Source organism: Thermobia domestica, chromosome 12, assembly GCF_964235325.1.
Source record: "Thermobia domestica chromosome 12, izTheDome1.hap1.1, whole genome shotgun sequence".
Classification (NCBI taxonomy): domain Eukaryota; kingdom Metazoa; phylum Arthropoda; class Insecta; order Zygentoma; family Lepismatidae; genus Thermobia; species Thermobia domestica.
The window spans coordinates 33,300,922-33,327,341 of NC_137465.1; the positions used below are offsets into that span (position 1 = coordinate 33,300,922).

Sequence of the window (26,420 nt, forward strand, 5' to 3'; positions counted from 1 at the left end):
ATACAAAACATTCTCTATGCAAACGTTATTGACTTATCCGATGAGATATTAGATTCACTAACTAATGAGCAATGGTTATCTATAGGCTACGATGATTATGAGGAGGAATATAACTATGATCACATTACAGAAGACTTCATACGCAAATATCAGGAGAAAGTTAATTTGATTGAAATATGTTTATGGAAAAATTTATCGGAAGAGTTTATAAGAGAATTAGCTGATAAAGTTGATTGGGAGATTATTTCAGGAAGCCAAGACTTATCAGAAGACTTTATAAGAGAATTTGCAGATAGAGTTGATTGGAAAGAAGTATCGTATCACCAAAAGCTATCTGAAGAATTTATTAATGAGTTTATAGATAAAGTTGATTTTGATGCTATATCTTACAAAAACGAACTCTCTGAAGCCTTTATACGAGAACATGCAGATAGAGTTAATTGGTGGTACATATCTGGAACTAAACAATTATCAGAAAACCTTATAAGAGATTACGCTGACAAAGTAGATTGGGAAATGATTTCAATGTCTCAAAATTTAACAGAAGAATTTATTGCAGAGTTTGAAGGTAGAGTTCATTGGCGTAACATTTCAACTTATCAAGACCTATCTATAGACTTTATATATTCATTTAGACATTACGTAGATTGGAGAGCTATAATAAGAAAATATCATAATAATCCCAATTTAGGTGATATGTTGAATGTAGCATTCGCTGTTGCAGCAGAGGGTTAATGCATAACACTTAAATTGTACTTTGATGGGTTAACCCATAAAAGCAATGGTATATTTAGTTTCTCGTACTTAAATGTCTCTTAACTGAATAAACCTGTCAACAAGATCTATATCACTTAAATCTGTGTTCATATGCGAACCGTGCCAAGTTATTCTATCATCATAGCGTTCTTTAGCTCTGTTGTATAAGTTGATAGAGTTTGGATCGTCGACGTTAAGCAGAATACTCATACTTGGATACTTAAGTTTGAGTTGTTTAATCCTACTTTCGTAATTGCATGTTTGTACTCTTCCAACCCAATACTTATATCGTTCTATTCTTTCTTTTTGATCTCGTTCTTCTTCGTCATAGTAAAGGAGTACATTCTCGAGTTGTTCTTTAGTAAGGTTTTTCTTGATAATGAATAGCCTATGTATCTTTCCTGGATCTTCTGTATATGGTGCTGCAACTGTTTTAAGATAATCAACTTTGCTTTCTAGTTCTTGATTGTACAATCGTAATTGCTCCATTTGTTGTTCTATCTCTTCTACTTTTGATTGTAACTCTTTTTGGTCTTCTTGAATCTGTTTAAAATTAGAAACGAAATAGTCTTCGATGATATCATAGCATTTGTCGTAGAAGTCTTGTGATATCCAAATAGCAATAGAGAGAAATATCTTTTTGTAGACATATGTTCCGGAGATAATAACATTTGTTTCTGCATCTCCTCCTTTTACTAAATATGTAGAAGAGCGACCGCTGGAATTCCGGCAGTCGGTTTTCTCATCGTAATACCTTATTAGTTCTTTTGATTGTTTATTTTCTAGCCAGTGTCTAAACCTCTTACCACCGCTCTGACACAGCTTAGTAGCGTTGAAATATCCTGTACTCTTATCTATAATCAGCTTGAAATCACCAAACAAACCATACCAGTAATCATCTTTAATCTGTTCGTAGCAAATATCGTTTAAACTAGGAGAATTATCCATAGTACCCATATTTATTATATAGAAAATCTTTATTTTTAACTTCATTTTCGTTACCAGCTAGTTTTTACTGTCTAAGATGAGTTTCTGAAGTTCCCAGCTTCGGAGGGACTTCGAAGTTTGTTGTATTGTGCTAATTTGACTTCATATGATGCCTGTTTGAAACCCTCGGAATTCCGATGATTAATCCCAGCCACTTCGAAGTTTGTTGTGTTGTTAATTTTTGATAATTTCCACAGCTGGAATACAAGCGCTGGAAATATATGTTATGGGGTAACGTTTCGTTACCCCCTTATCTCGTTCAAACTATCCTTTTATGGCATAATAACCATAAAAGACAAACATCTATATTTACACTACAACATTACTCTTATCTATCCAACTATTATGTGAATCATCAAACCCTAGCCATTTGACATATACTTTATCACCTTTCTTTCTCAACACTTTCTCCACCAAGTATTCATCTTTGTGTTTCGTCTTTAATAGTTCTGGTTCGTAAAATCTACCTTGCACATCCTCTTCTTCCAAATCTTTAATTCTATATGTAGGCGGATTAGATGGAATAACTTCACTAATAACAAATACTTCTGTTGACCAATTAGGTGTATATCCCTTCTCAAATAGCCCTTTCAACTTACTTATACGAACATGATCACCTAACTTGTATTTAGGCTTAACACGCTTATATTCTTTTTGATACACTTTCTCCAATATTGTTCTCTCATTCTTCTTGTTAACTTCTATAGGTTTTAAACCAATTGTTCTATGAATTTGATGATTATACTCTTTAACTAGTGTTGGTAATATCTCTACCCATTTGTAGTTCCCTTGTGTTGTGAACCTTTTCCACATGTTCTGCTTAAGCGTTCTATTGAATCTTTCAACCACAGAAGCTTTCTTACCACTATAGGTTGAGTAGTGATTAATCTTATTTTCCTCCATCAACTTCTTAAACTCTTTATTGTAAAACTCTTTACCTTGATCTGTTTGTAAGTTACTAGGTTTTCTCGTTCTTACTATGGATTCGAATGCTTCTGTAACATTCTTCCCACTCTTATCTTTAACAGGAACAGCAAACGCATATTTCGAGAACACATCTATAATCGTTAGCAAATACTTATAACCTTTATTGATTTTGGAAACACCTTTTAATACTCCGCTATCCATTTCTACAAGATCAGCCTGCCAAAGATCATCGATACCTTTTATAACTACACTTAATCTGTCAAAGTTTTTTCTAGATGGTTTGTGAATTTCTTCTATAATGTCTTCTCTAACGCCTTTACCTTCTTCTAGTCAATCAGGCTTTTTAACGAATTGAGTTTTAGTAATACCACATACAGAACAAATACCTTTCTTTAGATATCTTCCATTCTTTGTTTGTTCAATTCTAATAGTATCTTTCTTCGTATCTGTTGCTTTCTTACACTTAAAACAATACATCCTGTTTATTATATAGAAAATCAATAACTATCCCTGTTTAATATTATGCTATCAACATTCTCACCATCATCATCACTATCTTCGTCTTCTCTTTCTACATGCATAAGAAGCAATAGTAATTTACCATGTTTCAGATCAGAACCTTTAGATGGTCTAACTGCTAATTTATCATTTGTATTAAAGTGCAGTGGAAAAGTTTCAACTAGAGAATCATTTAAATATATATCTATATAATACGTATTGTAAGATGATTCTATATGCATTAACCTACCTTTATAAAGAAATTTGTATGCGATAGATAGATTATGTATTAAAAAGAACGGAGTTTCAACATTTTCTGATATCAATCGACTATGAAGCTCTATAACATGACTCCGTTTGGTGAAGTTAAGCTCTTCTTTCAACATAGCAATATCTTTTCTCACAACTGTATTATCTAACTCTGATGTCATTTTAACATTACCAAAGATATCCATATTTATTATATAGCAAACGTCTTTAGGAAAGCTCTCTTTCTATGTACATTACAACAAACAATAATTGTCCTTCTTCCATAGCTGAATTTTTATTTGGTTTAATCGTAATTATATCGTTCTTCTTAAAGTCAAAAGGTATATTTTCAATCAAAGTATCACCCAAATATATATCTAGAAAGTATTTATCCAAACTTAAGTCCATGTGCATTATTTTCCCATTATAGAGAAATTTGTAACCGTTAGAGAGATTAAATATTCTAAAGATTGGCTCCTTAACGTTTTTAGCTCTTAATCGATATAGTAGAGGCATGGTTTCTTTCTGCATAACCAACTTAGTAGTATCCATCCTAATCTTTTGAAAATCTTCTTTCTTTATGTATGTGTCTTGTAACGTTTCTAATGCATCTTCAAATCGTTTTCTATCGTTCTCTAATTGAGCTTCTATTGACCTAAGTTGACTTACGCTAACAATATCATTTAAATTCTCCAACAATTTTAATTTTTCTTCACTAATATCAACATCACCTTTTCTATCTTTAACATTACCAAATATATCCATACTCATTTATTATACAGAAAATGTCCATCCTAGTTTTTCAAAACATTTCTTTAACATCTCTATTTGTCGAGGTGAGTGTTTAAAATCAATATCAACATGAGCATCATGCTTTTTCAACAGATGGTACAATACGCATTTTAGGTTAATAAACAATGCTCTTTCCGGATACAGCTCCCTAAAGACCTCGTGTAAGTTTTCGAAGTCGTTTATAAGTGTTTCCTCCATATGTTGTAATTTTAATGGTTTTTGATCGGTAAGGTGATAGTGTATTAAATAGACATCGTCATAATATTTTGTGTATTTGTTTTTCTTTAGTACTTCTAGAACATCTTTTGTTGATATTAAATCTCTTGGTATATCTCTAAGTTCATCATTTAACACCTTGAGCACCTCTTCGGGAATAATTCTATCCTGTAAAGCTTGCAAACGAGATAACTGTAACTTAAATCTTTTTGTAGTATCGTACCATGGTTTTCTCGCACAAGCAGCTCTCATTCCTTCATTAGTATCGTAAACCCAACCACTCTCTACAGAACAATCATCACAAATGTAACCTTTTGTTAACGACTTACTACCACAATTACTGCACTTTAATGGTCTAGAGCTATAATTCGACAACAAGTCCTTTAAGGTAATTATTGGACGTAACTTTTCCAACTCTTCTTCTGTGTACAAAAATTTTGGTATTAGCATTTTCCACAAATCAATAACTGTATATACGTTGTTTCTATCTCTTAAGTCTAACTCGCTAACATACTCAAAATACTGATAAAAATTATAACTATCTAGTGAATCTAGTTCATCCTCATGCTTCTCAAAATAATCTAAAAATCTATTGTGTATAGCTTCCATATTTATCTTAAAGCAAAACTTTTATGGATACAAACCATAAAAGCACTTTGATTGCTTTAGCAGTTAAAAGTGCTTTTATGGTTTATAAACCATAGAATTATATAAGAATATAAACCATATATAAACCATATATAAGAATATAAACCATAAAATTAAAAGCAGTTTGATTTTTAATCATATACATAACGTCGCTAAAAGAATACCCTTGATTTAGAAGATCTAAAACCTTAACACAAAGATGACCACATATAACTGAGTTAAAGTCTTGTATTCGTTCGTCATTGTAAAAGAAGTTTTCGGTACCAAGATATTGTACTAGTTGTTTAGGAGGAACACCACCATAAGAATCGAACACATACTTTGTGTTGTTATCTTTCCAATAGCATATCCAATGAGTACCAATGTTTTCTGATTTATCAAGGTTAACTACACCACACTCATTTACATAAGGTTTTTGTGGAAGTTCATCACTCATAAATACACCTCTAAATCGTTTTATCTTTAATTCTTTAGCCAACCTCTCTATATCGAAGTTGGTCAATGGTTTTAGTTTTTTGACTTCTTGGGTTTACCTGCCCCCTGTTTTCTTCCATAGCCATATTGTGTCTTTTTTGTTCTTCAAGTTCTTGTTTATTCTTCTTAGCATCAAGTACAGTTTTAGTAATCGCTGCTGCACCACCTGCTAATGAGCCAACTGCTCCTAAAGATGCTAGAATGGCTGGAATTGTAAAGATAAAACCGCCAATATGCTTTTTCTTAATCTTTTTCATTTGTGCAGTAGTTAAAATTAAATCCATTCCTTTACCTTCTTTAATTTTCTTGGCTTTATCGTTAAGTTGTTTCTTTGTTAATACATGATCAATATTTAAATCCTTTAGCTCGTTATAAGTAACACTAAACATACAACCTTTGATAGAACACATCTTCCTATTTATCTAAGAGAAAATCTTGGTTTGCAAAAGTACAGTTGTTGTTGCTCCACCAAAATCAATTAAGGAATCATTCTCATCTGTTATCCTTATCTCAAAATTATCAACCTTGTCTTTGGATATAGGGAAAAACAATGGATAAGTAGGCTCGTAAATAATACTATGTTTGAACTCGGCATCTGTTTTGAATGATGCTAAAATTCCTGTTTCTCTATGTGTGTATTCTGTATCTTTAACAAACATGCCATCTGCTATATTACAGTGAACATTTATAGTATCAAACGGATGAAACTTTGGTAACTTACTTCCAATATGTGTTTTGTTCTTTTCTAAAACTTCAAAAACATTAAACCCGAGGACAGTGCCTATACTCCCAATTGTAACATCATTACTATCAGTTTCAATTTTAACTCTATTTCTTAAATGATCTTCTGATAATGTTATGTTGATGGATTGAGATTTTAAATATTCATTAAGACTGTTTAAGCTGTATTGTCCTTCTGGTATAAAAACTTGTCTATCACCATATGAGAAACTGTTTTTTTCTGTTGTTATGTTTGGAGTTAGATATGTACTGTAAAACCCAACTAGTCCTATGCTTAAGTAGTTGTTACTGTTGTCTAATTAGTAATGGAGTTTCTTCTTTAAAACAGAAGTATCACTCGTTAACTTGAATACCTTACCCATTTATTATATAATAAATGAACGAGTTTGATTTACCTAGAGATATTCCAAGAGAGAAAGTAATCAAGTTAATATAAGATGTCATTCGAAAGTTAGAATACAGTTTAAAGAAGAAAAAGAGAAAACTACGAATTGTTAAATATGCATACTACACTTTGATCGCGTTGTCGGTTATACTTTCTGCAACAACTGGGTTTATTAATATTTTTATACCTGTAACAATTTACTCAATATTAACAACGTCTCTTGCAACTGGAAGTGCTATAATAACAGGTTTGTCTTCGAAGTTAAACATAAGCAAAAGAAAAGACGAGTATAAAACCATTGTCACTTGTATTAACTCATTTAAAGAACAGTTAGAGATGATAATAACATTAAATGGTGAAATGGATGGTGAATATATAAAAGATACGTTGCTTAAGATCAGAGAACAACTTAAAGATTTAAGATCATAAAAGGCGCCCCGCTGTATTCGAATGTCCAAAATGTTCTTAAGGGTGAGCAAAACGCTCACCCTACAGTTCATCCTCAAACTGTTTGAAAGGGGTCCAGTGCTGGTGGACCCCTGATTTTCTCTATAATAAATGAGTAAGAAAACTATTAATTGGGATGTAAAAGAGATGATAAAAGAAACAACAGCTAAGAAAAGAAATGGAGAACTTATACCTGATGATGTTCGCTGTCTTATCGTGGGTCCCTCGTCGTGTGGTAAAACGTTTTTGCTATTTAACTTCTTATTACAGCCAGGTTGGTTAAACAATAATTACTTCTACATATATTCTAAAAGCATGAATCAGCCAAAGTATGAGCAGTTAAAAGATCGATTTGAGAAAGCAGAACTAAAGTTTAAGAAGCAAATAGCAACGTTCTTAAGCGGTAATGATTCTATTGTACCTATTGATGAATGTGAAAAATACTCTGTTGTTGTGTTTGACGATTACATTTTAGAGAATCAAGATACTGTTAGAAATTACTTTACAAGAGGTAGGCATAGACATTTAGACTGTTTCTATCTTGCACAAACATACTCAAAAGTACCTAAACAGCTTATAAGAGATAACGTCAACTTCCTATGTATATTCAGGCAAGATGATACTAATCTTAAACATGTGTATAATGAGTTTGTTGGGGGAGATATGTCTTATGATAAATTTAAAGAGATGTTTATTGACGTTTTACGTTTTAACGTTTGACGTTTATTGACGTTTATTGACGTTTTTCACATTTATTGACGTTCTTTGACGTTCATTGACGTTCGTTTTCTATACAATAAATGGATGAGAAAGAATTGATAAGAATATTAAGCTGAAGGAGTTCTTGATAAAGGGCTTCAAATCTTGGAAGAAAGAAAGAGCAGGTATATACGATAAATTTAAGACACAAGAGCAACCTGTAATTGATGCTATTCAAAACTTGGGAAGTGAGATCAAAGAAGTAGCAGAACAAAATAAAAATCTAATAACTGAACTTGTTCCAGTTGCACATAAGACGGCTTCAATAGATCCCAGTCTACTAGAAACACCTAAAAAGATAACTTATGATAGTTCTCCAAGTAGTAGTGATACGCCTATAACGGGAGAAATAAAACAAATGAGGAAACAAATTAAAGACAAAGTGGAAGGAGTAGAACCTTTAACAACAGCACAATCATTTGGTAAGATTGCAACGAAATATTATAGTAAAAGAAATGATACTGTGTTTGGAATAAGAACTGTAGAAGAAGATGGAAAAATAATAAACAAGATAGGAAATTTGGAAGTTAAAGTGAATGGTGATGATTTGATAATTAATGGTAAAACTTATAAAGGAACAGAAGGTCTATGGGAATTGTTAACGACGAATACTAATAAAACCATTGAAGATTATGATGATGATGATTTTGAACAGTACAAGGAAATAATAATAGACTCAGATGCCGCCTTCCAAAAATATAATCGAGATAAAAAGGTAGCATCTAGTAGAGGTTCAAAGTACATTAATATTATCAAGCCTATTTGGGATAATTATATTAAACCAACTTTACCCCCAACTCCTAAAAAGAACACGACGCCTAAAAGGAGTGGTGAAGGAATTAAACAATATACAGAGATACCTAAAGAATATGTATGGATGGATGATGTGAGAAAGTTAATTGATCGGTTAATAGTTATAGATGGAGAAGAAAGGGCTGGTAATCATAACTTTTACAATGAGAAAGTAGGTATAGTGAGTATGATTAATAATAAGCTTTCACAGTTTATTCCTAATGATCCAAAAGGTATAGGTTATTTGATTAAGATCTTAAATACGTTACCACCACGATTCTGGAATGATGAGAAGCTTGGAAAAGGACTAATGAATAAGATCTTAAACATGAAGGGGATACCAGAGTTACATATACCTGGCTTCAGATTTTGTGGGCCTTTTACGAAGCTTCAAGAAAGGTTAGAAAGAGGTGATGAAGGTATTAACCCATTAGATGAGGCCTGTAAAGAACACGATATATACTACAGAGACAATAAAGATACAGAGTCGAGACATATTGCAGATAAGGAACTGGAAACTAAAGCATGGAAAAGAGCATTTAGTAGTGATGCGCCAATTGGTGAACGATTAGCTGCTTTTGGGGTTGGTACTGCTATGAATGCTAAGGTTAAGTTGGGATGGGGGTTATAAGTTTCAGAAAATTTTTCCTCGGTCGACTTTACGACAATGCTAATATTTATATAGCTTGATGGTGTTTACCATAAAGCGCTGTTTCAAGATTTTCTTTATAATAAATGGATATTGAGAGTTATGAGTTACAGAGTTTTAAAGCTAACACAAGAACATTTAATAATTTGAATGAAGCTAACAAAGATATTGAGTTCGATTTCAACGTGGGGGATGGTTTTATACACCCACACAAAGCAGATTGTCATATGACTTTTGAAGTTGTTGGTGCATCAGCTGGAGGAACATTTGGTGCAAACGATACTATAAAACTTGTAGATAACTTCTTCCCATTCTTCTTTTCTCAAATTGAGGTTAGAAAGCATGGAGTTGTTATAGATAAAATCGAGCTACCTGGAATTACATCTACAGCTGTCGGAACATTAAAGATTTCCAAGCCAGAAGTTGAATATTTAAAACAAGCAGGATTTGAAACAGATGATAAACTTGGTCTAAGAAAGAACTTTAGTGTTTTGTATCCATTGAGATTAATTCCAGGCTTCTTAAGTGATTATAAAGAGGTTATGTGGAAAGGTGGATTGAGAATAACATTTACAAAAGCTAACAACAATAACGATGTCTTGTACAAATGGGCTGGATCAGGAGCAGCTCCTCACGATGGAAAAATAACAATAAAAAGTATGGAGATAAGAATGCCTATTGTTGAATATGAGTCTAATTACGAAAACAAGTTAAAATTGAATATTCTTAAAGAACCCAAAATCATGTTTTCATTCCATACTTATCAATGTGTTCAGAAGACTGTTGTAGGTTCTTTCTTGGAGTTTGATGTTACTACTCAATTTAATTCTAGACAATTTGATATGCCTGATTTCGTAGTTGTAATGTTCCAAACTGATAGAAGTGGCAAACAAACAGCAGATGCAAGTAAGTTTGATCATTGTAAGGTGAAGAATATCTATCTTAAGAATGGGAGGAATGAGGTATTTCCAAAAGAATCAAGAAACTTAGATATTGCTAACAAGGATTATTTTAAGATGTATGAAGACTATACTGCATTTAAGAGAATAACATGTGGCAATACCGAAATGTACTATGATCCTAAAGAGTTTATAGATAACAGACCGATGTATGTGATTAATTGTAGTAAGAGGAAGAATGTATCGGTAAATGAGAGAACAAACATAAAGATTGTAGTGGATTTTGCAGAAGCCGTGGCTGCTAATACTATATGTTATGCGATTTTAATTGGGCGAAAGAACTTTACATATGATCCTAAGAATGAGAAAGTAGTAGAAGAGTTTTAGATAGTTAACAAAATATCAACGGGCATATAGAGATTTTTAAGGGTGAGCGTTTTGCTCACCCCACGGTTCAAGAATTTAAGAGCCAGTATCACTGGCCCTTTATCAGTTAGCCATAAGCGACTTTAAAGCGTATCGAAAAGATACCCTTGCATCCTCAAACTGTTTTCATTAACGATTGTTTTATGGAAGTTTTTCCATCAAACGAAATTGACGAAAATGATTAAATATTTTTAGTGAAGATAAAAATTGAAAATTGATTTTCTATATAATAAATACGATGGCAAAACACGTTGATTTTTTAAACAACCTTGGAAGTCTTGAACAAAAACAGGTTATTGGATTAAGAGAATTAGAATTAAATACGGAATATAAAATTGTGAAAATGGAAAAGATTAAAACTAAGTTTGGGAAGAGCATATTAGTTGAGTGTGATAAGTTCAAGGTTTTTCTTCCACCTAGATTTACAAAACACTTAACAGATAAAATGATTGATGAGATCGTTAAAGATGGAACAAAAATCAAATACACTGGTCTAAAAGGTAATTATCCAACTGTTGAGTTCTGTATGTAAATCCAAAAATGAATGAAAATGAACAAAAATATGTTGTCATAAGTAAAAAATGGAGTGTTTAGAAATGGATCCCCAAAAAAAGTTCATTCTTACTAATAACTTTAATGTAATTGTAAAAAATGTGCAAACCGAAGTTCAAGTGGTTTTTGATATTAACGGTTGTCTATTCAGCTTGAATTACGATCAGTGGACAGAGTTCAAGAAGTCATTGTTTCCTATAGAGAACGAGGTTAACAGAAGATTCCATTATCAGTATCCGAACTTGTAATTTTAAGTATGTTCTAAGTGTATAAGTGTTTTTATAGTATCAACACTATAAAAGCTAAGGCCTTTGGGCATACAGAATACAATGCCGTTCGAATTTTAAAGATACATGTATAAATAAGAAAGTTATTTGAATTTTTGTAATTATATCCTTAGAGTTATGCAATTTATAAGACATTCGATAGATAGGAAATTTATTTGTCTATTGATTGTCGTTTGAATTTTGAAAATCGGTTAATATTTGACGAAGTTATAGCCAATTCAAAATTTCGGGAAATTTCAGGAATTTTTACGGGTTTATTTTTGAGTTTTTGGAAAAATGTTATTCTTTAAAAAAGTCTTAGAATTTTGTGTAGATTATGCTAGTATTTTTTATTTTTCAAATATCTGAATTTTTATTTTTGCAGTGTTGCAAACTTAGGACCAAATTTGTTACTAGACTTAGTGATTTTTTAATTTTATAGGTTGGTAACACTTATGGGTCGGCCAAACACTAATTGCCAAAAATTAAATATCAGCCCTCTATCTCTTATAGGAACCAAGATATCCACAATTTTCTTATTTTTCGTTTTAAATTTGCTGGGCAGGTGAACATATTCAAGCAGTTACTCACCTACTCAATAGATGGCGTTACATATCACTTAGTTTATCACTTTGCTAATAGATGGCGTTACTTGTAGAAGTATTTGTTCATATATAAGGACCGATTTTCACTTGATTTCTTGAGCGTAGTGTTAGCCGAGCTCGCTCGCTTGCAGTCTGGCCAGCTGTAAGTAGTTATCGGCGTGGACGTCGCAGGTTCGAGTCGCCTCCAAGCCAGAAGAAGGATTTTCACTCTCTCATCAATAAGCAGCAAATCAGATTGAGTTGACGTGAATGGAGACTAGCGCTAGTCGGGAAAAGAAAACGGAGGCACAAGAGAAGCAGCAACAGAAAGAGAAACGGAGGCACAACAGAAGCAGCAGCAGAAAGAGAAACAAACAGAAAAAGGAGCCTGAGAGGCAGCCAAAAGCAAACCAAACAAACAAATAAGAGAAAGGCGTAAGTCCTCTCAGGTCCACCTGTGCACAGGTTTTGCTGCTTTTTACTTTGAAAATTTATTTATGATTTTTAAATGTCATAAAAACCTAAAACTTTATCTTCTTATAATTCAGCTATTTCTGAACCGATTTCGATCAAACAAAAACTATTTTTTCAATCAAAGACAGACCTATAAGTTATAAGTTTTAGATGTAAGTTTTTATGATTTTAAGTGTCATAAAAGCATATTCAATCTCACTTGGGGGTATCATTCTGTGTTAAAGTTCAATGGTCAGTGGCGACTTCATAAATGTTTGGGGGCAGTTAGTGGGGGTGGAGGGGGCAAAGTGGGGCAAAACATACATATCTCCCCTACTGTAGGTTAGATTAGTAGAGTCGGTTAGGTTAGTAGATATGGTAGATGAGATAAGTTCAGTAGGGTAGAGTAGGGTAGATTAATAGAGTCGGTTAAGTTATGGTAGATTAGATTAGTTCAATAGGGTAGGGTAAGTTAGGTTAATAGAGTCGGTTAGATTAGTAGAGTGAGGTATGTCAGGTTAAGTTAAGAGAGTAGGACATATTTGGTTAGATTAGCATAGCAAAGTAAGGTAGGATAGATTAGTACAGTATAGTGTGTTAGGTTAGTAAAACAGAGTAGAGTAGGTTATTTTATATTAGGTTAGGTTAGCGCTTGTATTTTGTATTTACAGATACCTTTAATGTGTTTTCTGCAGTGATATTAGTTCCTATAGCACTCGTAATGGTTTCACGCTAGTAACGCTACACTTGAAAGTATAAAATACAATTCCCTACAGAAATAGCTTGTCGGAAGAAATTGATATCTAATACAGTTCTCTATCACATGCACTCACTCATTTTTACCATCCTGTAGCACTTGTAATGTTTTCAGACTGATAGTTTTACACTTATAAACATAAAATACAACTTCCATTCACTGTGAAGAAATATTCCGCTAGTGGAAATTAACATCTTTGACAGTTCTCTTTCATATGCACTCACTCATTTTAACAGCAAAATCGCAGGTTTTTATTTTTATGACAAACTATTATAAAAGTGCACCGCTAGTCTAGTACGACTTCCTATATCAGTCTAACAGATTTGAACAAAAATTTCATATTTACAGTAATTATCTATAGACGTAAGAAGTAACCCTATACAGAGAAAGTGCAAAGGCAATACGCTTATGTAAAACAATTTCGTACATAAGAATTACACCATAGCATTTGAAATAACACAGTTGAACGTAAAAGTACCTAACTTCTACGGACAGCTTGTCAATCTATGCCTAAAACAGAACGAATTACCAAATGATTACTTACCGATTTGTTCCCTAGCTGTTTAACTTTGCAGGGAAGATACGCGTGTGTCCCCAATTGAGTAGTTATATTGGTCTGCATGCTGGGGTCGAAGTATGGACCTGTATACAACCCGCTGAACCTTTTATTGTGATGATGAAACGGCGCCATATCTCTTTGTAATTCGACTACGCCCTCCACACCCATTGCTGAAAAGAAATGGAAAATTTGTTCTTCAAATAAGATGTTACAAATTTTATTATACTTAATATGGATAATTATGGATAAAGTATGATTTCATTATAACTTAGCACAAATTGTGATTAAAAGCACAAAATACAATAATATAAGCCGAAGCTTCTCAAACTGTAGTCCGTGAAACACAATGAGTCCTTGAAATCTACCCTGTGGAATCTTAAATTGAACATTAGATCAACGTAGATAGAAAAATGTAATTCAAGTAAATTCCTTATAATACAGGGTGATCACAAAGTCCTGTTACCTCCATGTATTACATAGATGTTAATGGACTGCTGTTTCTTATTGCTACAGGTGCTGAGATACATCTAAATCATGGCTGACGAGTCCACTTACACCATGGAGGAACGGATTGTAATGAGCACCTGGGCTCAGAAACGATCCCGTACAGGAAAATCAATTAGATATATTCAGCAAGATTTCAACTGTAAGGTATTAGAAACCTTCCTCCTCTAAAAACGAAAAATTTTACGGTGCAAGAAAAAGCTCTTTGCGACTGGTAGCATAAAAGATAAACCCCACACAGGACGATCTCCAACATGACTGCAAACGTGTGTATAGACTGCAGCCTCTGTCGAACGTTTCCCGATAGATAGTCCATTCGTGAGCAGTCATACGAACTGGGTGTTCCATACTCGACATTACAAAAACATATGAAGAAGGGTTTCCAGTTGTAATTAAACCTTCATTTGTAAACAAATTGAGAGATCAGCAGGCTTGTGGGTGAATGCTCGATGTCTTTACAGAAAGTCAGAAACGTTTACTTCTGGAGCAAAGAAAACCCACATTTTTATGAAGAACTTCAACACAATCCACCACACGTCATGGTCGTTGCTTCAATGCCTGCAACCCATTTGATAAATTCATATGTATTTGACGGTGCTCTGCATCACATTGCGTATCTCACCATGTTACGTCATTGGTTTATTCCGTATCTGCAAGATGAGGGACTGTTCGGTCGTGTATAGTTCCAGAAAGAAAAAGCACCAGCCCATTATGATATTACCGTTAGAGATTATCTCAAGGAGGTATTTCCTGATAAATGGATTGGACGTGGTTCTGTCCATTTGCCTGCACCTTTGGAGTGGCTACCCCGAAGTCCTGATCTATTATCATGCGACAAGGTATTATGGGGGATCATTAAACAAAAGGTTGCTCTCACACGTTATGAGACAGTTGACGGAGGTGTTCGACGTGCATTTACTGCCATCACTCCAGATGTTGAGGAGAATTTCACATCGTACATGAAGGAGAATCATACTCTATTTGAAAACGATGATGTACACACAGACACTCTGGAATAAATAGGAAAGAATAGTCACATTATCTTAAAGTTGTCCTCTGCTATAATCCAACAATTATATAATGAGACCATCTATGAATATGTGGACACGCGATAGGGTGTAACGGGACATTGTGAACACTGTACAATATGTTTGGCAGCATTAGCACGTTTTTGGTGTGCATATGTAGTGAGTGCAAACAGTACAAGACTTTGTTCCATTGCTTATAGTTCTGAACCTCAGTTTTTCTGTCCTGCCCTTTGAACAACATACGGTCAACCTAAGGTTGAAAATCTCAAACCAGGTTTGGGAACGGGATTACCCCGAGAAAACACACGGACATGATATTATCCATCACAAATTTACTTGTCCTGGAATCGAATTACGGACCCCACATACCAGAGGTAAGCGCTCTACCACTGAACCATCGTGTCCCTCAATAAAAAAAAAAACTAATATTCAATTTGTTTTATTCATAGGCTATCAATAAAACTAAATTGAATTACAATTTTTGTACACTAGACTCTCGTTAATTCGGCCATTCCTAGCACATATGGGTGCCGAATTAGCGGAAGTGCCGATTATTGAGTGTCTGACATTTATTTGATTTATTTATTTATCTTGTTTCTTTTATTTATTTTGAAAACATAGAGATATAGTGTACTGTACTAGTTGCTCGTCCAACATGGAACTCAGCAGCAATGGCTTTCTGCGGAGAACCTTGATTTAACTTATCTGAAAATTTCGATTTTCTGCTTGAGGTCTAGCGTAGCGTGTTTCCTTTTAGAAGACATGATTCCGAACTGTAAAGGATGCTACAATTTCGAATACATACAGTGTATATAAAACATTATTTAACTAAGCATCGTTGCGCATACGCACGATAATTCATTGTGCACGTTTTTTTTGTTGGATGTGCGCCGGATTACTGAGAGACCGGACTACTGAGTGCCGGATTAGCAAGAGTCTAGTGTATTACTATTTTAAAATATGTTTGTATATAATCAAAATATAACAAATACCAGAGTCACGTGTACACCACGTAAATGAGTTTGGTTTGTATAGTGTGATATTTTCTCAATAAATATTGAAACCGGAAATGGTAGTAGGTTTATATCACTTCCGGTTTTTAGTACAGGGATTAGAGTGGAGATAGAACATATTCTTGAGACGCTTAATTGAGTGCAGAAAACAAGAACTCGCTATCTATTACAGTTTTAATTTTATAGCGATCAATGTTAAAACCGGAAGTGGTTCATTTCTTTCGTTTCAGTAGCTGATTTCTAAAATGTTGCATCGATTATCCTTAGTACGCTAACACGGTGATGAAAGGGACGTTATACTTCAACTCGAACAACTAACTGTCTCAACCAAGGTGGTAGCATCCATTAAGCCCGGAAGTATTGTCTCCCCCTGAGTAAACCGAATAATGATTAATAAATTAAATAATTAAGTCATGACTTAACAATAACGCAAACCGCTTCGCTACTTGTAGCTATATACGAGGGAGGATCAGAAACTAAGATTACAAGGCCAATATTTCTGGAACTTCGTCTGTTATAGAGGACCGAGGAGTGTGTAGTTTACTACATGGAGTTGGCAACTGTACAGAGTTTCATCCACTCGCTACCTACGGCCTTAGTTGTAGGTAAATGCAAATTGTGATCCTTTGGAAAACTGGTGAGCGTTTGGATTTCTGTGAGCGAAACATGTAACTGCAGCTGAAATTCACTGGCAGCTGGTAGAGGTCTACGGCCAGGACTTCTCAGCGAAGGTGTCATCTTCCTTCACGACAAGGCGTGCCCGCATGCATCCACTTCGCTGTTGAAGTAGTTTCTGTGGGACATCATTGACCACCCTCCCTACAGCCAGGACTTCGTTCCAAGAGACTTTCATCTGTTGTTGCACTTGAAGGAGCACATAAGAGGCCGTCGCTTCGCTTCAGACGAGGAGACGAAACACTAAGTGACAACGTGACTGAACACACAAGGACATTTTTTTTTAACCAGGAGGGAATCTTCAAACTCATCCTATGATGCGACAAGTGCTTCAACCGATGTGGAGACTATGTCGAAAAATAACCTATTGTATATATTATCTATTGGCTGTATTGGTTGTATGAAATAATACATACAAGTTTCACTGCAGTCTGTGTAACCTTACTTTCCGATCAACCCTAGTAATTAAAATCATTTTTTTTTTTTTTTTTTACCAATCTGAAGACGTCCGACTAAACTAAATCCTCCAATGAAAATGAGAATGTATTTTTGTCTTTCGATCAGAAATAAACATTCATTTGAAGTTAGTTTGTATTTATTAAATTAGTCCATGTCATTAGTGAGATGAAACATCTCAGTCTCTCGTAGCAATTAATCGACCAATATTAATTAAGTCTTTCCAGTAATAGCTGTGTATATTAGCTAACAGATAATTAACATTAGTCCAGATGACAATTCTTAGAAAACAACTTACCAATAACAAATTAATAGGCCTCATTCTTCTTTGACTGAAAATGATATTATTTACAAGAAATTTGAGTGAATCCAAATGCCAATCTATACATTTATCTATAAAAATGAAATTGAGTTTCTATTGCATCATTACGAAACAACTACTACAACGACTGAACCCTTTGAAGTGAAATTTTGAACATTGTACTTGGTTAAATGTTTCTGAACAAGTACTTTTTAATTTTTTTTTTTACACACAATGAGGTTATTAGCCTCATGCTGATCTCCAAGCTGGAGGATCATCCCTTATTGTCTGTTCACGACTGTTTATTCTATATATTCGCAGCTAATCTCTATGGCTAGAGGCTATGGGGACACGCTACGTTTAATAAAAAAAATCCTTAGGCGAATATTTGGACCCAATAGGGACGGAAATTGTGGAGATTTCATAAGAGGACTACATAATTTATACGGTTTATCTAACATTGTTAAAGTCAGTAAATCAAAGAGACTCAGGTAGGCAGGCCAGGTTGCCAGAAAGAAAGAAAGTACAAACACCTGAAAAAAATTAACTGAAAAAAAAATAGGAAAATGACCACCAGGAAGACCTAGGCGCAGATGGGAGGACAATATTAAGGTGTGTGTCACATAAATAGGTGTGTTTCGCATAAATAGGTGGGTCTCGCACAAAGTAGAAACTGCATTAAGTTGGCTAAGAACTGAAGCCAATGGAAAGCTTTTGTGCATGCGACATTCAATCTCCGAGTTTCATAAACCTGGGTTCCGGGTCGGGTTAATTAGTTAATGCTTCCTTCAAACTGCTGGGATATTATCGTGCGTGCTGGGATATTATCATACAACTTTGATTCAAATGTGTATACTACGTAAGGAGACAGGGGGTTCAAAATGAATGCTAAAAATGGAGTAAACGACAAGCCACTCAAGTTAGGGACTTTATAAATTTCTCATTAAAACCCAAGTAGCGACCTGACCCACAGTTTTCGAAAATTTCGCTTCTAAGGGGGAGGGAGACAATTTCTATCAGATTTTTCTAGACATTATTGATTCTTACATCATCACTGGAAAACTGTCATACCGTTCGAAACGAATGTTTGAACATAATTTTCATTCAGCTTTAGGTGAGTTTATCTCTCTTTTATTATTACTATTAAAAAAAATGTATATGCTTTGCAGGAGAGAGAGGTTTAAACACTTACGCCCAAAACACAATATCTTATGATCCCTTCAAGTTAGGGAGACGAAAAATCGGTACATAAAAACTAAACCACTTAGTATAACAGCCATTTGTGGCCTGAACGGCTCCAACGCCATCAGTTAGGGACCAGCTGAACTACGTTCAGGCTAGCAGCTACCACGTGGTTGCCCTCAAGAGCGTCGATTTCTCTGTAAATTTGGAGGGGGGCTTTCAAATGCAGAAGGTATATATATGAGGATTTTAAGACAAATTGCATTCAAATTATGCCAAATATTGTATATTCATAAATACTATAGGGGGCCCACATGAGCTTTGGGGAGGTCCGCGCCCCCTCTCCCCCCCAGGATCGGCGCCCTTGGTTACCCTGTCTCTAATAGGCGTATCAAGGACTTTCTAGACCTAGTGCCCTTCACGTCTTCTATTCACTCGACTCACAGTTTGGCTCGCGATACTGGGTAGACACCGAAAATTGGAAAGCACCGGCCAGGAAACGAATCCGGGACCATGCGAACTTGAATCCAACGCTCTAACCATTAAACTACGGTGCTCCTGAAAAATCGGTACATATACTCATTAAAAATAATTGTACACGTGTTTTCAAATATTTACTTTCTGAAGAAAAGAAAAGTGACAACTCCTAGATATTTCTTTCAATTAAAATAAAAATGAAATTGGCTTTGTTGGTTACACTATAACAGAAAAGACAGTACGGCTTGAAATACATTTTGAAACATAGCTAGCACTTGACTCGAGTTGCGTTTCTCTCATTATTATTTTCTCGAAAATACATATCCTGAGTGCGGAGTGGTTTCAAAATTTGTCAGAAAATAGAGTATCTCACAGGTCCCTCAAGTCAGGGCGATAAAATTCAGTACATACAGTTCTTACGTTTTAAAAACTGACATGTATTCAACCAAGCATGTGCGAAAATTTTACTTGTGAAAGGGAAATGGGAAATTTTATACAATATTTTCGACGTTATTACAAAGTACATTCTAAGGCGGCCACAGCTATTAATTTGGTCTAAAAAATTGAAAATCTCAAGTATCAGTTAAGTTACTGAAATGAGACTCGGCATATGCACTCTTTAAAATTAACAAGCGTTTCGATAATTATGATTCCGAAGTAGGAAGGGGAATTATTTCTCTATTTTTCTTCTTTTGTAACCTTTTCACGAGAAAGTGGCTAAACAGTCTAAAATAAAGTGTTCAGCATTCTTGTAGTTAGCACATGGATCAGGTTCATGGGCGCCAGAAGAATATTTTCTAGGGGCGCTCAAATCTCTCGTAACTATACTATGTTTGGTATTTTTATTTGCATTTAGAAAATCTTAAGGAACTTAATACATTTTCGTGAGCCAGTGGAGGGGGGGATCGGGTTCCACCCTGCCCTGCCCTTTGGGCACCCATGATCAGGTTCCATAAACATTATTCTTTCCGTGCGATGAACGGACGTTTCAGTTACTCAAAAGAGAACAATAATAGAAGATTTACAGGTCATAACACTATACTCTAACTCCCATTTATTAAATTGAATTATGAATCATATTACATACTAGAGCTATTATTTAAGTATTTATATGAAAAATGAGCAAAAATACAATAAGGGATCCACGACTCAGCCTACATGTCCTCATTCTAGCCATGTAGTATTAATGAAATGTTATTTCATTTTTAAATTTTGCTCAATCATTTAAAAATAAATATATCAATTGTAATACAATGAAGTCATAAAGTACTAGCATAATTTTTCAAACGAATAAAAGAGTATAGTTTACTTACAACTGCAGAGCATAGTAATTATCAATCTATAAACAAGAAAGTAATATTGCATTAATATATGTGTCACTTCTTTATTTCACATTATAGGTCTTCGATAATAAAGACATTCAAGTTATTTTTTTTAACTCTTTCTTTCTATTAAGTTAATTATCTACATGTTTTTCTTTACTCTTCTTCACTTAGTAAGTCAAATGTCATTTCGCTACAAAATATTGTATAATATGCTTCTTTACTTTCCTACTTCCAATACTAAAATTTAAGACATTAAATTTCCTGAATTGCGCAAACATCTAGAATATGTCAGCGATATTAGACAATTAATTTTAGGATCAGTAGTGCCAAAGAATCAAATTACTTGTTCTGTTTCAACCTTCTTCTCCTTCACCTTCTCCGGCGGTCGAGTCCATTCCTACTTCTTCATAGTCTTTCTCTAACGCTGACAGATCCTCTCTTGCCTCCGTAAATTCTCCTTCTTCCATACCTTCACCTACGTACCAGTGGATGAAGGCTCGCTTCGAGAACATTAGATCAAATTTATAGTTCAACCGGCTCCAAGCCTCTGCAATGGCGGTTGTGTTGCTCATCATACATACTGCTCGTTGCACTTTGGCCAAATCACCTCCTGGCACCACCGTTGGAGGTTGATAGTTGATTCCTACTTTGAATCCTGTAGGACACCAATCTACGAACTGGATGGTTCGCTTTGTTTTAATCGTAGCTATTGATGCGTTCACATCCTTTGGAACAACATCTCCTCTGTACAATAAGCAGCATGCCATGTACTTCCCATGTCGAGGATCGCATTTCACCATTTGATTCGCTGGTTCGAAGCAAGCGTTAGTAATCTCAGAAACAGAGAGCTGCTCATGGTATGCCTTTTCAGCCGATATCACAGGGGCATATGTGGCTAGAGGGAAATGAATCCTCGGGTAAGGCACTAAGTTAGTTTGGAACTCGGTCAAATCCACATTTAAGGCACCGTCAAATCGTAGAGAAGCAGTTATAGATGATACAATTTGCCCAATTAATCTGTTCAGATTTGTGTACGTTGGTCTTTCGATGTCCAGATTTCTTCTGCAAACATCATAAATGGCCTCATTATCTACCATGAAGGCACAATCTGAATGTTCTAAAGTGGTGTGGGTGCATAAAATGGAATTGTATGGCTCTACGACAGCTGTAGAAATCTGAGGTGCTGGGTAGACGGCAAACTCCAGTTTACTTTTCTTACCGTAATCCACAGACAGTCGTTCCATCAACAGGGATGTAAATCCTGCACCTGTGCCTCCTCCGAAAGAGTGAAAGATAAGGAAACCTTGTAGCCCGGTACATTGATCAGCTAATTTACGAATTCTGTCCAAAACTAAATCAACAATCTCTTTTCCAATGGTATAATGTCCTCTGGCGTAGTTATTGGCAGCGTCTTCCTTTCCTGTTATCAGTTGCTCAGGATGAAACAATTGTCTATAGGTTCCAGTTCTTACTTCATCAACAACAGTTGGTTCTAGATCAACCATTACTCCTCGAGGAACATGTTTACCTGCTCCTGTTTCACTAAAAAACGTATTAAAACTGTCGTCACCTCCTCCGACAGTCTTGTCAGAGGGCATTTGTCCATCAGGTTGAATTCCATGTTCCAGGCAATATAACTCCCAACAGGCATTTCCAATTTGGACACCGGCTTGACCTAAATGAACAGATATAACCTCACGCATTATCTAATATTAATTCTATGAAACACCAACTGTAAGAAATCAATTCAAATTTCCATGAGCCCGAAATCAAGTTGCTTCTATAAGTTTGTTTTAATTAGTACAGTTGCTATAGAGACAAACAGAAACGAAAACATCGATATTTCTCTTCAAAGGGATTTATGCAAAGATTGTTCATAAAAGGTTAAGAAGACGATAACATGTAATAGCAATAATGATGTTTCAAGATATAATTATGCAAGAAGTTAATATTAGGAAGGAAATTATAAAAGTAAAAAAAATCAACTTGTTTTTTCAAACAGTTTAACCCTTAATTAACGTTCTGTGAAACGAATATTGTATATTCTTTCTTTTAATTGAGATTTTACATCAGGTGCTGATGTAGATCCCTGTCACCTATACCACTAAGAATCGTTATTAATAATTTATTTGGTAATAATAAATAATAATAATCAATAATAATAATAAATAATAATAATTTGTTATTTGGTGTTAATAAATTGTTATTTGTTAAAATAATGAATCCAATGTAAAAAAACGATGAAAATGAATAATGTTGATGAAAGATGGCAAAATAATAATAGATCTTTAATACTTGTGTTTGTTACATTTTGAGCAGGCATGGCCACAAAGTTCCGGTTCCGACGGAACCGATTCCCCGACGAACCGGTTCTCGGAGATCCGGTTTACAGAACCGGTTCTGGAACCGGTTCCCGGCCTGGATTCGAAACAAGGTTCCAGAACCGGATCTTAGGGACCGGTTCCAGACCTGGATCCGAAAACCCGGTTCCAGAACCGGATCTTAGGAACCGGTTCCAGATCTGGATTCGAAAGCCCCCAAAGACCCGTAAAGGAGGCACAAAGTTCACCTTTAAAAAAGTGCAAAGAGGACCATGCGCTTGTGCCTTCCCCGCCCAGACCCACTTGTGCCCCCAGAAAAAATTTTGGTTCACCAGTGGGTGTTAAGCCAAATGAGTTGGCCAGTTTGCCTGTTTAGCCAATGAGTTTGCCAGTAACCCAGTTTATTTAGCCAAATGAGACAAGCGGCTGCCGCCTGGGCGCCTGCCTGTCGCTTCCACTATTTCATCTAGCACACTGTTCACAGCCTGCCAGCAGCTCGGGTTTAGCGTAGGGATGGTCACAAAGTTTCGGTTCCAGCGGAACCGGTTCTTGGAGATCCGGTTTTCAGAACCGGTTCCGGAATCGGTTACAGACCTGGACCCGAAGAACCGGTTCCAGATCTGGATCCGAAGAACCGGTTCTAGACCTGGATCCGAAGAACCGGTTCTAGATCTGGATCCGAAGAACCGGTTCCAGACCTGGATTCGAAAAACCGGTTCCGGAACCGGATCTTCTAGAACCGGATCCGTTCAGACCGGAAAACGAGTTCCATCAGGAACCGGTTCTGGCCATCCCCAATTTTGAGGATACTGCATATAATGCAGTGCGAATTATAATACAGTCCATTTGATATAACTTGCCCTTCCTAACAGTTGCTTTCCTCTGTTTTTTTCTTTCCTGCACGAGGTCATAACAATCGGGTAAGAAGAACTGTTTCTATGCCAACAGTACATTTAGTGGCTCATTCCTCTCGCTCTGCAATGGTAAACATTCCACTCTTTCCGAACGTTGCCAATTTGAATATAAACAAATACACATTGTTTTAGTCGAATGTGTGGACCTGCTGGTTATTGAGAGCATTCTTTTTAGTTCTCTTCTGCGTCATTTAATTTTATATAACAGAGATTTACTTGCAGTGAATATTTCGTGTTTCAATACCGGGCGCAAAAGCTGGCATCACAACTTTGAGCACCACGTGCGTGCAGCGAGCCGTCAAAATGTACAAGTAGTATCAATTATAATATACTGCAGGGCGCAAAATTTTGAAGTCAGTCACAATCGCTAATCCAAAAATGAGGGTCGCCAGTATCTCTCCAGTACAAATTATGAGCCACCTTTTCTCCAAGGCCTTTGGTTTGACAAAGAAAGAGATGACTTCAGGGTATAAAATTTCAAAACCAGACAACTATATTTAGGGTAAATAATTTTGAATTGGACAATTCATATACATGTTAAAAAATATCTTACCTTATGACTTCACGTTTGTGTAACGCTCTCTCTCTCTCTTTCTGCACTGAAGTACCAGTTGTCGATTGCAGTTCTCGGATCAAAGTCCTTAAGTGAAATTAGCTACTGATGGAAATTGTCAGCAAATCATAAAGTGTTTCAGTCTTCAGTGAGTTCCGGTAGGCAGTGCTAACTCTATCGAGACTGCTGAAGCCTCTGTCACATGAGGCAGTACTCACAGGTAAAACTCCACAACATGTGACAATTGGAAGCAAATTTGGGAATCTAGTAATGAAAGGAGGGGCAAATTACAACGTGCTGAAGACTTCACTTTCCATGTTCGTTGTAAAGTCTTCACATTTCGTGTTTTATCTCATTCAGTGACAATTATTTTCGTGCGAAACCGAAACTGCACAGTCCTATGAATTTAGAAAGAAACCATTTCTTCTGAACACTGGTCGCCAGCTCTAAATTTCTAGTCGCCAATGGCGACCTAGCGACCGAAAATTTGCGCCCTGGTATACTGGGATGATAAAGTGAGGCTCAAAAGAATACAGAGGTCTGAAGATACAGTAATTCAAAATGAGACAATGACACCCGCTACCCTAACACATACACAAGAAATCAGTTCCATAGCTAGGGGTAGCCAAGGTGTTTAAGCTCCCCTGTGACTACCTTTGGGCCCTTCTGAAACTTTTAGTTCTTTGCTACTATTTTGTATGCTACTATCCAAAATACGGACAAGCCTTAAAATGACAATCCATCAAAGATACGGCGCCTAAACATAGAACAAATATTTTGAAATTTCTTACCTAAAATTACCATTTTAGGTTATCACACAATTGTTTACCGTAATACTCAAAACACTATTAGAGACTAACATGTTTTATAATTTTTTCATGAACACAAATATAATAAATCATGACATTAAATTACGTATATTAAATCTAACTAAAAGAACCCTGGAATGGAAAAATGAGACGCTTTTTAAGAACATAACCTATTTTATTAATAGTAACTAAAATATAAGTTAGAGGCCCTATGATGAAAATACAATTTTTTTCACCCGAAATTTTAGTCATTTTAGACTCAAAAATTTTCGGGCAGCACCAAAAAACTGTCAAATACTTCTCCTATTTCATGTTTTGTACGATACGGACACGGGCCCAAAAATACAAACAGCCCGTACAATATACGGACATATGGCAACCCCATATATATATATATATATGTAGTGTTAATGCTCTGGCTGTAGACTTGCATGAATACAATTATCTGACAACATTACTAAACAACAAATTTATTAAATCAATTAACTTGAAAATAATAACTAAATTAACCATATATTGCCTAAAATACACACACTTAACTTTTCTGAATGTGTTTATCTATAGAACTGAGGGTGCAAATTAACTGTACGGATCCATAGATTAATAAAATTTACAAAACAAATATGTAATAACATTTTAATACACTAGTATCTAAAAATGTATTCTTATTTGTGAGATGTATATCTATGTAAAAGTCAAACCTGTTATGCATGGATTTGCCTATAAGGTAGTGAGCAACCACAATATACAAAGTGAAGTGAATGTGAGGTACATGAAGTCAGGCCCGTAGCCAGGCCAAATATGTAGGGGGACCCGGTAGAAGTTAGAAAGCTCGATCGAATCATATTACAGTTCATTTGCAAGCCTACCGTGAAAATTTTAGGGGACCAGTAAAAATTTTGGGGAGCCCGGCCCCATAGACACTCCTGGATACGGGCCTGCATGAAGTCAATATGCTAACTCATGACGTGCAACTATAGAAATGTCTGAGAGTTAAGGGGTCCACATAATTGTGAAGTTTACGTTAGTAACGTGTTACATTACTT

General features: G+C 35.3%; 2 protein-coding genes across 2 annotated transcripts in view; both read right to left on the reverse strand.

Moving 5' to 3' along the window:
- The window catches only part of LOC145666407 (neurotrimin-like), a 161,145-nt gene extending 147,163 nt beyond the window's left edge, over positions 1–13,982 (reverse strand). The window contains exon 1 of the mRNA XM_081733619.1: positions 13,802–13,982. Coding sequence (XP_081589745.1) covers positions 13,802–13,948 — 147 coding nt within the window. The 5' untranslated portion in view covers positions 13,949–13,982. The remainder of the gene's footprint in view (positions 1–13,801) is intronic.
- Positions 13,983–21,026: 7,044 nt separating this feature from the next.
- Positions 21,027–22,610, reverse strand: LOC145666408 (tubulin alpha-1D chain-like). The gene has a single exon (XM_081733620.1). It carries the CDS (start codon positions 22,478–22,480, stop codon positions 21,131–21,133), a length of 1,350 nt encoding a protein of 449 aa, XP_081589746.1. The 5' UTR covers positions 22,481–22,610; the 3' UTR covers positions 21,027–21,130.
- Between the last annotated feature and the right edge of the window lie 3,810 nt (positions 22,611–26,420).

Bases quoted from the DNA above. Each gene is read 5' to 3' on its own strand.
- LOC145666408 (XM_081733620.1), bottom strand. From the start codon at position 22,480: ATGCGTGAGGTTATATCTGTTCATTTAGGTCAAGCCGGTGTCCAAATT.